This window comes from Plectrocnemia conspersa, unplaced genomic scaffold (assembly GCF_051122295.1).
Source record: "Plectrocnemia conspersa isolate PC_06_02 unplaced genomic scaffold, ASM5112229v1 ptg000011l, whole genome shotgun sequence".
NCBI lineage: Eukaryota > Metazoa > Arthropoda > Insecta > Trichoptera > Polycentropodidae > Plectrocnemia > Plectrocnemia conspersa.
The window spans coordinates 23,453,687-23,468,692 of NW_028277175.1; the positions used below are offsets into that span (position 1 = coordinate 23,453,687).

The 15,006-nt window shown below is 27.0% G+C and overlaps 1 protein-coding gene across 8 annotated transcripts in view; it reads right to left on the bottom strand.

Annotated features, from left to right (window-relative positions):
* The window catches only part of LOC148230041 (cytotoxic granule associated RNA binding protein TIA1), a 235,738-nt gene that overhangs the window by 67,510 nt on the left and 153,222 nt on the right, over nt 1-15,006 (bottom strand). For 2 of the 8 annotated variants that reach the window (XM_088198261.1, XM_088198262.1), the window contains exon 2: nt 528-1,384. The exons of 2 other annotated variants lie outside the window; for them this stretch is intronic. In XM_088198261.1, coding sequence (XP_088054387.1) covers nt 528-714 — 187 coding nt within the window. In that variant the 5' untranslated portion in view covers nt 715-1,384. Of the gene's footprint in view, nt 1-527; nt 1,385-1,576; nt 1,752-15,006 lie in introns of those variants that run through there. 4 more of the 8 variants (XM_088198264.1, XM_088198265.1, XM_088198263.1 and 1 more) reach the window with 3 other exon arrangements.

Below are 15,006 nucleotides of genomic sequence, written 5' to 3' on the forward strand. Positions count from 1 at the left end.
TAATTCATATAATCTATTATACTATATTTTTATTACTCAATTGATGAGGCAATCAAGCATTAAGCTTAATCGTCTTTACTTAAAAAAAGTAGTGACAGTTATGTTCAATTTCTGACCATTGCTCTCTCTTAATCTCTATAATCACGTTTTGCATGTTGAATATAATATATATATCAACATCTGCTCCATATATAGCACAACGTTTGAGAAACATGTTGTCTATGTAACGGCATAGAAACAATAATTCGCAAGCACACCTTAGGAAAAGAATTGTGGAAGTTTCAATGTTTAATTTAGAGATACCGAAAATCACAAATTAAAAAATAATAATTAATGCAGATTTTCGCAAATAACTGATAAAGAAATAAATCTGTCATATAAAAAAATGTGCGGGATACCTAGTATTGCACAATAACCACAAACTGTCACAATCCATTAAAAATCACCATTGTTGCAGTCCTATATTCACGCATTTGAGTCGCCACCCTCAGAAAATTATTAATAAGGTCATATATCTCATCACTTACCGCTTTTATTATTGTTCGGCGGCATTTGCTGACAGGGCGGCGGCTGCAGCGGAGGCACCAGCCCCGGGTGCAGCTGGAGCAGTTTCGCCGGCTCCAGCTTCCCCTGCGCGGCCACCGGAATGGGGCCAGGGTTCGTCATGGTGGTCATGGTGGCCGCGGGCATCATCAGAGTAGACATGGCCAACATCCTGACCAACTCTGCGTTTCTCCTGTCTTCGAAAATCGCGAACCGGGGGCACGTAAACCTCAGTGAAAACTCCTAACTCTTCTGATCCTCTCCGATCAGATCCATGCAACTCCTTGTTGCTCGGATCGAAACCTTCTTCCGACCCTCTTCAAAACATTCAAAAATATTTTCTCTCTCTAATCTCTTATATTTCAATAAAAGATTCCACTCCTTATATATGTGTATAAATTTCTCGAAAATCTGCACATAAAATGGCTATGTTCACACGCAAAATGTTCTCAAATAAAAACACATCAAACCGTTCTACTATTTTTATGAAAAAATAACTCCTCAGATCGTTCTATAATACGCCTATTAATTGATTATCTCCTTTGGACGAAATGTTTGTATGTGTGTGCATAAGATCTCAGAGCTTCTCAAACTGTCATCGTCGGATTGTAGAAATGGCCGTTGAACACCGTCGGATTACACCTTCCATGTAGTGCACGTGACTCAATCTGACATTTATAAAATGTCACCTCGTATCATATAAAATTAATAATACACTACTTTGGCCCTTTTGTGTCACACTTTTATTTATAATCCTCAAAAGTCAGCACTAGTCTTTTTTTATTTTGTTCTTCGATGATTCGAATCGTTTTATTTATATTTTTTTAAATTAAATACATCACTAAGTTAATATAATATAATATATTATTTTAATACACGACACTATCGCAATATATACATATGTATATTAAAATACAATTGGTGTTATCGATTTACACTTTGCACACTCTGATCATATCAGATTCTTCAACACGCGTGTATAATATTATATGTATGTATAAATATATTTTCACTGCTATGTATAAATACAAACCCTATCTATTTTTTAAAACGTTAAACTATCAAAGTTTTACGTTCGACTCGATGAATTGACTTGTTTGTTTTTAGATACACAAAAAAACACACTAATTGATCACAGAATTTCGGTAGGTTTATTTTAATTTTTTTTATTCTGCAATTAAATGCATTTTCTATCTACTGATCTAACTCTGAAATTGTAAAATATTGCGTGATTATTATAAAATAAATTTCTATTGTATGCCGGAAATAAACGCGTTTAGATAGTAAAATATATGTTATATTATATATTATATAATAAATTAAAAAACGCATTTCTATCCGGTTTAGTCTTATTTGTCAATTTTTTTCATCGATGAAGGGTTTAAAAATTACACAACGCACATGAACATTTTTATTAAGGTCGCCAAAAATCTGAATCGTAATCACGACTTTGCCCCAAAGAAAGCAGATAAACAGAGCAATATAATAAGCATATATTTCTCATAAACCCTCGCATGTGGAAGCGAAGGGAATGTAAAAAAGAGCCGAAGACGACATCGATCCAGAAAGAAATGCCCCCATCTTAATAAATTTAAAAAAATACAGACATGAAGAAGAAAAAAAACAGGAAAGAAAGAGCAGAAGAAAATTATGATGAACAATCGTCGAAAGAAGGCCGCTTGCATTTTGAAGGTGGATAGGGACAGGGGGCGAGGAAGAAAGAGAGAGAGTGCGAGGCCGAAAGATGGAAAACGTGTAAGACAATGGGGGAGAATAGTTCGGAAGCGATACTTAACCAGAAAGTAGGACACGCAAAGAAAACGATGTGACACTGGCAGTTTTTGCCCGTTGAAATAGTGCTAACGACGCCCATACACGACACGTAAATATACACACTCGCACAAGGGAGAAATATAAAAGTGTACGATAATTAAAAACGCCCCTGTTGTTCTACCGCGTGGGTGTGTAACATATTTTTTCTCTAAAAATATATTGAATTAATATTTTTTTAGTTTTTTTTTTTATAATAATAAATTAATTGGCATTGTGGGCTGATTCGCACGTTTTATAAATTTGTACATATTGTAGTGTATTTTATACAGAACGTTACACAATCGCTACAAAGAGTACAAGTGGTTATTAATTATAGGGTGGTATTAAATTTACTGAAAAAAAACTAATAGGTTTTTAACACATTTCATATATAATAGCTACACACAAAGAAAACGTTTTATATGTTTTTCAATTATTATGAAATTTATATCCTATAACGTACTATATTTTGGGACGACAATATCATTTTTTTTGATAAATATACATAAATGTATATATGTTACAGTGAATTTATATTTTCAATGGCGTTTCAGTGATAAACGCTAGTGAAATTTTATGTTGCTGACTATATAATAACTCAATTTAACATTTGTTGTTAAAACCTTAACAAAAAGACGTAAGGAAAGTTAAAACTAAAACCGACTATAGTATAATTTTAAGTTGGATCTGGATAACTGTCTAGGTTAGGTTTGGATTTAAACGGTCAAATTAAGTTTTAACGACAGTTAAAGTAACATATAATTTCACTAACGCCTATCAGTTAAATTATATTTTCAAAACACAGTTATATTTATTAGATTGTTATTTAATACAGAACTGATGTTCTATAAAATAAATATATGTTTATATACACACAATTTTATTTTAAACTAATTGTTAAATATCTACGTTACAGTGAATGTGTATTGCCAGTAAAAATATATTTTCACAAATATTTGACTGAAATCGTGTCAGAATACATTTTCACCGGTAGATATGTTTGTACCAGTGAAAATATAATTAATTTTACAGGTTCTAGTGATATTATTTGCTGCTCTAAGCTGTCATTTGAAGGTCGTGAAACGTTTAAAAAAATTTGTTGTCTTCAACTGAAAGTTGTAAATGTCACTTGTTAAATCCTGTACGACAACAGCGAATTTCATTTTAAAAAATAATTATGGGGCGACATATATGTTAAACCCAAAATCTTACAAACGTACTTGTACCAGATAATTCAAGCAGTATATAAATATAGTTTCACTAATATTGCCCAGTGAAATTATAAATCAATTAATTAATATGTTTCAACTAACATAGTGTAATAATATTTTAAATAGTGCATTAAGTTATTATTGAAAATATTTTTTAATATTGTTATAAATACTATATAATCAATTTTTAGAGAACAGTTGCTAAGATAAAATGGATCCTTCTAATGAGGGATGTTTTTTATCAGTTATATATTATATATATATATATATATATATATATATATATATATATATATATATATATATATATATATATATATATATATATATATATATATATATATATATATATATATATATATATATATATATATATATATATATATATATATATATATATATATATATTTATATATAAACATTAAATGAAGATTATATTTATTTCTTAAGAATTATTTAAAATAATATCAATAATATTCCTATATTAAATTTACTTTGAGCTTAGTTTTGTATACAGATATTAATTCTATATTTAATATATAATTCTCATATATTCACTTAATAATTTTACGGTTTTTTGATAGCATGTTTAGCTATTAAATTATACTTAACAAACCATTTTTCACGGCAACGTGTGACGCGTATACAATTTGATTTTATATTATATGTGTATTTTAAACCCAAAAAATAAATAATCTAATAATAAGTGTTTTCGTTAGCTAGTAAAACTAAACATATTGATTGTGCAATAAGCAAAAAAAAAAAATTAAAATATTACAAAATAGTTTGCAAAAAAATTTTGCATAAAAAATAATCATTGTTAAATTAGAATAAACTTTAATGTTGTTTTCATAGCTTGTATAGCTTTTTATGCATACTTGATTGTACGCGTTTCTATGGATACGCATGACATGTAAATTATACATTTATTTTTTTGATACAAAGTATTTGTGGCAAATTTTATTATCTGATTTATATGTGAAATATTATATTCTTGCGTGTTTTTGCTATTAATGGCTTTTTGTAAATTAAACATTGTTTCAATTATCCGTTGTAATTATTACACGGTCACCCAAGGTAAAATATTGAAACCAAATTTTACTAAAAATGATTATTTTAATGTTTTTTTTTATCAATATTTTTAAAGACGTATTAAATTATTTTGATGGAATTACATTTGATTTGGAATTTAATTTTTTTGACACAAAGAAGCAATATTTTGATCTATGTGTCAGTAGTTATTGATCAATGTTAGAATTCTAAATATTATAAGATTTTCTCAGAAAAAAATCGCTGAAATGAATAATTATTTTGTTGTACAAATGTCAATCAATCTGTTTTTGGTAGTCTGTATAGTTATTTTTTATACTTAATAAACATTTTACGGCTACGTGTGAAGATATTTTAATTACTTTAATAATATTTATTTATATGAAGAATCAATAATATGATTCAAGTTATGATATATAATATAAAAAATCAAGCTTAAAATTAGCGCAAAAATTACATATAAATCAGATTATTAAAATATATTTTCACAAAAAAATTTTTTTTTTTTTTTTGGGTATATAATAATAAGTATAAATCTTACGGTTTTTAAAAGCATATGAGTTTTCTTTAAAAATATTTTATCATTTTTTTACATCTGCGTATGATGCGTAAGTATATTATTTTTTTTAATTGGATTTTATTGACACAAAAATTAATAAAACGTGAGTTTTCTTTTTGATGTGTTTGATAGCTTAGTTATATCAATATGCTTAAATAACCATTTTTTACGGCTAAGTGAAACGCGTATAAAATTTGTTTTTATATATATTTTTTGAACCAAAGATTTTGAGATAATAAAAATCAGATTTATGCTTAAAATTAATTGTATTTGTAATCTACAAATCTATGATAGAAAAAATCTGATCAATCAAATGCATTGTAGCTAGAAATTGTAGTCATATTAAAAAAAAACCACATAAATAACCCAAAAATATAAACAACTAATTACAGCCACATACCAATTTTATATGAAATTCTAGGCAGTTTTTATAAATTTTCTAATTTTAATATTGAGTACAAAACTAATTAAATAAATTTAATACATTCAATGTGTCATATTAAATGATAATTTATCATAAAAGTATTTGAGCAAATATGATATAAAAAATATGTGTATTATTTTTAATAAAAAATAAACTAAAATGAGTTTTTAATATTATTTTCATTTCAAAAATCGTATCAAGGAGATATATATTATATTTATACGAATGTAGAGATGTTCACTGACCTAGAAAAGTATTGGTTCGGAATTTTAGATGACGGAAATTGTCAAGAAAGGGGTTTATTTATGTGATGGGTTGACGAAATGAAAAAGTCCACGAGACTTTTTTTGGGGCTAAGTGAAAAGTCAAAGATGTGCTTTAGTTTTGCTCCTACAAGAAAATCTAAGAATAGCAGTCAGTCGTGTTAATAAACAATATTAATAGATATTTATTATTTAAAATAAAATTAGTTTTAAAAAGGCGAAACGTTGCTCCAACCAATAAATACTAAACAGATAAGCCTTGTCCTAAAACACCAATGATATTTAAGACTTGTTTGTTTGTTTCTGCGAGTAATAAACACCCTTAAAATTTGCCACCGCCTTTCACAAACACGCTGTGCAACTTGCATTGCATTTTAATGTAAAACGTTCCGTTACGGACCATAAATAACGTAAGATAATATTTATTTAATTACCCGTGACACTCACGTGTATTATAATTATCAAGGAATACACACATATGTATGTAGATTTGTTTGCGACCCTCGCATAGTTTCGTCCGATGCTACCCGAAAAAGTGAAACTTGGGTAAACTTTGCCCTTTTCGGGGTTGGGGCGCATTCGTACACACTTGACCGTGGAGTTTAGCAACCCCGCACACGCACCGCATACCTAAGCGCGCGTTCACAAAACACGACATACGCAAGGATTAAAGCAGGGAGAGTAGATCACAAATCATTATTAACATTAGCAATATTGTTTTGATTTAGAAACATATTCAAAATGGATGTATTGTCCCAACTGGAGACACCTGTATCTTACATGGATTGTTCTGTATAGACAACCGCAAATCTGCCAATGGTTCTAAGCCGCTTAGCGTTTCGTTGAAATCGGACATTAAACAAACAATTGCAGATCGGGAAGGCATATTGTTTCTTTAAATTTCCTGATTATTGATTTTTTGTTCAGTTGCGTGGCAATGAAAGGGTTAAAGCAACGTGCTGTAAGGCCGCAGATTTTTTTTCTCTCCTTACTCGCCAGACGGAGGAAACCTTTTTCGGATAAGAAAACACTGCATTCCGACTAAACAATAAAGTTGTTTTCGCCCGGCCGGAATTCGTGGGGAGGAGGGCGGTCGAATGGGGCTTTTATTAAGTAAAACGGAGAACCACTGGCCCGAATAAATATTTCCCGAAGAGTATTTGTGACAAAAATATTGTTCTTTGCGGAAGCGCTATTTACCGACAAAAAGTCTATCTAACCCCCAACTCCACCCCCATCTTTTTTAGTAGACCAAGGTCGAGAATTATATAATTAGAAAGTTTGGAAAACTGTGAATCAGAGATGCTTTTATTTTTTTGATTCAACGAGCAATATAGTACTTTGACTGCGTAATCTAAGATTATAAATTTGGAATCGAAGAATATATAGGACGCAATCTTTCGATCAGACGAAAAGTTATGTATAAGAGACATACGTAAGCTAAATCGTTTTTTAAAATGTAATACTTAATATACAGTAAAGAATCTATTACAAAATATTGTCCTAAAAAAAAATTGTCAGTTGAAAAAGTGAAATCGTCAGATATTTATTTTGCTAATCAAATTTTATTATTAATATGAATTTAATAAAATGAATCTTTATACAGCACTTTTACTTTTACAAAATCCTGATATATTATTTCTTTGTATATTTTTCATTGATTACGTTAGTGAATAGTACTAAAAATAAGTTAATTTATGATTTAAAATTACTACATAATTATTCTTTTTTTTGATAGGACGTAATTTTTTTTCATTCATTATAATAATTTGTCTTTTTTAATATTTTTTTTATTAATTGTGGCACATTTTATTTTACTTTGTTGTATAAACGTTTAAAAATACTAATTGTAGTTTTAAAAGCAAAATAATTTCAACGCTTAACCCAAATTCAATTATTATGTATATATTAATTATGCTACTATAATTATGACTAACAATGCAATATAATATGTTAATAAAACAAATATATTAAATAGCAATGAAATATGCTAAAAAAATATACATAAAAAACATCGACGAATGAATGTTTAGTAAAGTGATACACGTCTATCATACCAGCAAGTGTACAAGTGGACTAATAATGTGATACGAGTAAACTTATTAAGTATTATAAAATTTTCGATATCTAAAAACACAACTCTTTGTAGCAAAATTATTGATAAAAATACTATTTAAATCAATTTTTTATATTATTAAAAGGAAATAGCAGTTTTAATATTTAAACTTTAGTGTTTTAAAATTAAAAATAAATATAATAGCTGCTATTGCCAAATTTTTAAAAATAAAATTAATATTTATTTTATATATTAATATAATAAAACATACTGTATGTTCAGGCCTTAAAATAAAAGCACAACAATATTAAAATTTACAATTTTTATTAATCATATGAAATAACATTTTCATTTTAGAAATTTTGACTAAATATCTATTTCTCTATTTAAAAAGAGAAACAAAACTAAAATCTCATTTTATATGCGACTTGCATACCTTATCATATAATCATTTTTAAAAATACCGTATTTTTTTGTATTGTAGCAATTTTTACCGAATATTAAATTTTATTTTATTTTTAAAATAAATAAATATTTTGAAAAGCCCAAATTTTAGCTTTATATGAGATATGTATATATTCAAATTGTATATGTTACAGTGAATGTGTACTTTTTATAAGAAAAAAAAACATATTCACTAGTAGATACATATATGTTTATTCTAGCGAAAATATATTTTAACTGATAGGTGCAAGTAAGATTATATGCAGCTCTAAAATGTCTATGAAACTCAATTTGACTGTTATAAAAGTGCATTTTCTGGTAAAACCCAAACTGAACCTAATAAAAATTAAAAATATAATATGTAGTAAGTTCTAAAACTATCATTACTTAAAAATAATTTGGTCTTAACGCGTCATCTTTTCACTGTTTTTGAACAAAAAATTTCGGTAACGTACAGAATTTAAGAAGTGGAGTTCACAGCTGTCATTTGATGACCCTAATTTACTAAATGACCTGTCTGATAATTATATTTTCAGTGAAAATATAATTTATCGAAAATTTTATATATAGAAAAGAAAATAGAAGTTGAAAATGTATTTTGATAACATACACATCTAACTGTTAGTTCAAAGTTATGTACATATATAAACATACTATTATTTTAGATAACAGTAACATTGTATAATAAGCTTATGTGAAATTGTGTTAGGCTTAAATCTAAGATAGCTTAAGTTATGAAATATTTTTAATTTATGTATGATACGATTTTACTAAAATGGCAGTGAAAATATATTTTTACTAGTAAAAACCACTTACTGTAACATACATAGATATTGTATAGTTCTATTGAAAAATACTTAAAAAAATTATAAGCATAATAATAATGCGGTTAAGGAGCAAAAATTTGAAGTTTATGATTTTAATAGAAATACAAAAAATTATATTTTTTTGCTATTTTAAAATAAATAGATTTTTTTTAAAATGACTTTAAAATGAAATAATGATCAAGCAAAAGTGATGAAAAACAATAAATTTAAGCTAAAAATAACAACGATAAAATTGACGATATTTAAAAAAAAATATTTGTGTAAAAAATATTGATACATCTGAAATTAATATAATTAATATAGATCTACTTATCTTATTTTTATGGATTTTTTTAGTCTAAAAATTATCTGAATTCTCTACATGCTTACGTCCTTTAAGTATATAAGAGCTAATAATGCATATAGCTGCGATACTATAAATATATTTTTTTTGGTATTTGCCAAACATAAGGAACAAAAATTATACAACATAAATTCATTCTATAAGTCAATTACTTATTATTAGCCATACTATAAATAAAAAAATAAAATTTATACAAAACCATCCTACGGTATAGCAATATCCATGCTAAATTTTTTCGATTTAGTTTCCAATGGCTATATCAGATTATAATTTTACAAATTAATCAATTTATTTCATTTGTATGGCAAATTTACTATTTTTTATTGATTTTCAAAGAGATTTAGATCAAATATCAAATATAGTTTTTTGGACGTGTTACAAAGATAAAAGAAGACAATTGTTCGCTAGACAATTGCTGAGTCTGTAACTAGCACAACTAACTAAATGAGGTAAATATTACTAAGGAAGAATAAGCATATACGCACATTAGCAACATTGCAAAATAAAAAGAAGAAAAAAAAGTAACGCAATCAACCCTTATTCGTTCGGTCAAAGATGGACCACCGCGCGGCGACCAAGACGAAAAGTCTAATTAGAAAGTTTCCCGTCAGAAAACAGAGGGCCTCCGTTCCAATGAAATATTGTACAATTGTCTTCACTTTCGTGAAGCTCATCCTAATTTTTTAATTACACAAATTAGATCCCGGCGGGCGAACGTGACGGGCGAGCCAAACTTGCTCGTTAGCGAAAACACGTTTTTTCAATTTGCTAATTAGGATTTTTTCCGCTATTGAAAATGTGTGTACAAATATAAATTTATATGTGCTGATAAATGTGTGCTAACCGCTTTAATTTACAGCCGCCGGCGACGAACTATGATACAGTAGCGCAGCGCAACGCAAACAAAAATTAATATAGAAAATAATTGAGGGTATAAATCACGGTTTATTATACACTATCTATTGTGGCTTACAACCAGTGTGTCTCAAATGTATTAGTTGTACAAGCATGATATACTATTACAGTCGCTAATAATATTTATGATTTAATAAAATATTTTTTATGTGTGATAAAAAATACTGACAATTTAAATTTTGATTAAATAAACATATGGATCTCTTTCAAAATAGTAATTTTATTTAATTAAAATATTATAAATTATATATTATTAGAAACATTATGTTATATTTATGATCAACACGTTTATTTAGGTATGTGTAAACAGCTAATTTATTAAGCAATTTGGGATTTAATGTCGTTATAATATCAAACATAAATTAGCGATCATAAATTGAATAATTAAATTACGATTGAGAGAGAATTGTAAAGATTAATTTACTTGAAATTATTTTTTGTATTAGTTTAAAATTAATTCTTACGTTATCTTTGCATACAAGAATTGCTATTTTAACCTAACCTTTGATAGTTAAAACAGTTTTATTTTGTTACAAATATTTGAATGACTAAACATAGAGTGAATATATAAAACAAACATCAAACATGGTTTGAAATATATTTTATTATGTTTATATTATAAGTGTATACTAACCTAACTAACGCTTACTTATAAAATAACATTACTTAGCTAGGTAAGGCTATTTTTGTTAACATTTGTATAACTGTAAAATTAAATCAAGCCTAGATATTGACCAGTGAAATTATATAAAAAAATAACTTCACAGAATAACAGTTGCGAAACAAATTTTTTTTCTGTTCAAACCCAAACATAAGCTAAACGAATTATTCAAACTCAACTTTACCTGAAATTCTAAAAGTAACTTTTAGTTAAATTATATTTTCGTTACTATAAATATATATTAAATAATCCCGAAATAATTAAATATTTTTTTGTATTTAAAATTTTTTAAAAACGTCTTTTATTTTATATGTATAAATTTTTAACACATATAATATATTATTTATGAGCTATACTAGGTCTTCATTAGAAAATTTTCCATATCATATATATATACGACCTAGCTTGATTTTAATTAATCATCACGATATTCATCCGCGAGATTAGGAAAATCTAGGTAAATCTCATCTGTGATGATCGATCGGAATTATACTTATATAATAATCGCTAATTTTTATCTCCTAAACACGATAGAAATTTAAAAACACTATTCGAACCCATGTCTTTCAGGTTAATAATCAGAGACTTATACCACTCGTCTATCGTGCTGGTAAAAATGATGCACATCTGTACTCCACATTTAGATGTTTAACCGTTCATGTGCCGAAGTAAGTTTATGTAGTACGTCACTTAGATTCCACGTATTTTTAGAATTAAAAAAAATATGTTGTGTCAGATGTATAATTAAAAAAAAGCCTCTACGCCGTTTACGGTCATTTGGACACCATTTGGGGCATTTAAAATTTGAAGTGCTAGAGTTGCCACAACAAGCCATTATTGAATTTTTTTTTTAATTACTTTTGATACTAGAAAACTATTGCTTTATCCAAATATTTTTTGAAAAATTGTGATTATGCTCTATTGTGATTAAAAATTATGTTTTATATAATACAAAAGTGCAACTGTTAAGTTGTACCCTGTTGATGTTAAAAATACGCAAATTAATTTTAGCCATTCATAAAATAGCAATTTTAGTGGTAATAATTTTATTTTATAGATGACAATATACCTAAATAGTATTGTATTATTATTTCATAGCGTAAGTGAGAGCCCCGTAGGTGGCTCGTGGCATTAAAAAGGTAAAAAATATGAACCCAAAAATTTAAAATGAGAGAATTTTATCCAAGTAAACAATTTATACAAAATTTTATGTTTTATATTTTTTTTAATTCGACAACTTCGGCTACTAAAAACATTTGTAAAATGGCGTGTGATTTATTTAATATTCCTAAATGTCAAAGTTAGAGTTAAAAATTCGAACAAAACCAGAAAAGATAGACGATGATGTCTTTGCTTCAGAAAAAAATGCAGCCAACGTAAAAGGGGGACCATCGAAAATATTTTGAATCAAAGCCTTTAACATTTTATTCTTATGGAAATTGATCAAAGGGTTTTATCCTCTAAGTAAATATTTTATATTTAAAAAAAAATATTTATAATATTTAAAATCATTTAAATTAAAATAAATATTTAAAAGTTATTTTTTGTTACATGTAAAGAAAACAACATTTAAAAAAAAAAAAACGAATAACTACAGTTGAATATTTATTTGGATATAATTTTACAATAACTATATATATATTAGTTAAAAAACATTTTTTTACTGTAACGTATATATATAAGAACATTAAGCATATTTTTAACTGTTAATAAATCATATAAAATACAACTAACTCTTTAAATTATATTTGCTGATAAAAACAGAATATTTTCGACCCCTTTATCCTTGAGACATGCACAGAAAATGTTTCTCTGAAACTTTTCAAACCAACGTTGCACTATGAGTTCGAAAGTGGTTTCCTTGTTTCATGTTTTGTTAACATTACTCGTAGTTTGAGATGCATCGTGACTAACTTTAAAAATATACATATAAAAAGACAAGAAATAAATTACTTTTTTTGATGTCAGAAATAACAAGAAGATTACATGAATAACGTGCGAGTATGCAAGGCCTAAGTCCAACCCTCGTTACGCTTTTAATAAAATTCAAATTAAGAGCTTTATGTATATACATACACACATTAATATTCATATATTATGATGATAATAAAAATAACGTCATTTGCTGATATTTGTACACAAACTTCAACATTGCCTTTCATAATCCCATAATCGCACAATGTTGTTTATTATGATTTTAGGCCCAACGATAAAAATACATTTTGAGAGAAGCGTCTGGTGTTACGTATTATATAGATATATATATATAATACATAGCTATATGAAAAAATCTTTGTTCTTATATCTTCAGCATCCGAAATCCGTTTAAGCCTTATACATCCACCGTTCTATGTTCGTAAAGTTAAATTATATTTTCAGGTCAAACGGGTGCAAGAGAGAGACGGAAAAGGTTTTTTTCCACTTCACCCCTGCGTATTTGCACACAAGAAGAGGGATAACTGCATGATTAAATATTTACGACGAAACAAAACGATTGCCGGTCAAAGAGAGAAACAAAGGACTGGACCGTAACTTTTTTATATATAATATATTTAAGAAGATATCGAAAGGCCTGATAAACGCCTTCATTAAATATTATGTACTTTTTATTGACGTTGATAAATACTGGCAAGAATGAACAAAAAGCTATTTATAAAAGTATCAGGAAGCTTTGAAGCAAATGACTTTTAATAATAATATTTTTCATGAGCAATAAATATAGAAAACTTTCAATAATTTATACTACTTATTAATACTCTCCGTTGGTTCTTAAGAGTGTACTATTTATGGCTTCCTACGTATGTTCTAGTCTAGTAACGAATATTATACAAGTATACATTATATTGTTATCACATCTCACTAATGGAAATTTATTCCGAGAGGTTGTAATGGTTAATGTTATCATTGTTGTTCTACATGTCATTTGCTTCAATTTTCCTCTCATCTACCACATTCACTGTATGATATACGGCAGTATTATAAATCAGATTCAGTTTCACGACATTGAATGGGTATATATTATATAAGGAAATTAATTGTCTGAGTGGGTTACTAGCAAATCGTAAAAGCGTGGGCTCCTTCAATTCAGGTGTAATAAATAAAGGTGGGCTAACGAAAGGGGTGCGCCTTTCACAAATATTATGTCCTTGCGAATGTTCTATGACTATAATATAGACACGTACGACTAGTAAATAATATGTTTAAATGCACTAGGGACACAATATAACATATGTGTAATACTGTTAATTTAAAATTACATACAAAATATTTTTTTAATCAAAAAAAATATCTTATTCTATGTAAATTACTTGCTACATATAGTAAATGATTTTAATAATAATATTTGCTTGAATTAAAATGGGTTAAATATGGAAAATAAAATATTGTTGTAGATATTTATTGGAACATATTGAGCATTAAGTATAATATTATATATACCTCATTATAGAAAATTTATTCAGATATATTTTCATAATACATTGATATGGTATTATATTTAACCTTTAATAGATATATATTGTAAAATTCTGTGCCTACAAAAATTATTATTAATCATAGCTATCGATATTATATTTAAGAATATATACAGCAAATGATAGATTTTTACCTGTATCATAATTTTTAACACTACAATTTTTTTAGTGACAAATGTTTGCCTTTGACCAAATACTTTTAATATTTATAATCTAGGCATAAGCTTGAGTAAAAAAGTAAGATTTTAGGTTAAAAATATATTTTTAGCAAATTTTTATTATGCAGGATATTTTTGTTAGTAGCTTTTTTGCTAGCTGACGTTGTTTTAATTATAAAAAATATTAAAATAAGTATCTTTAACTATATAAATTATGTAATACATAATATATATATAGTTTTTGGTCTTAGATTATATCTTTGATTT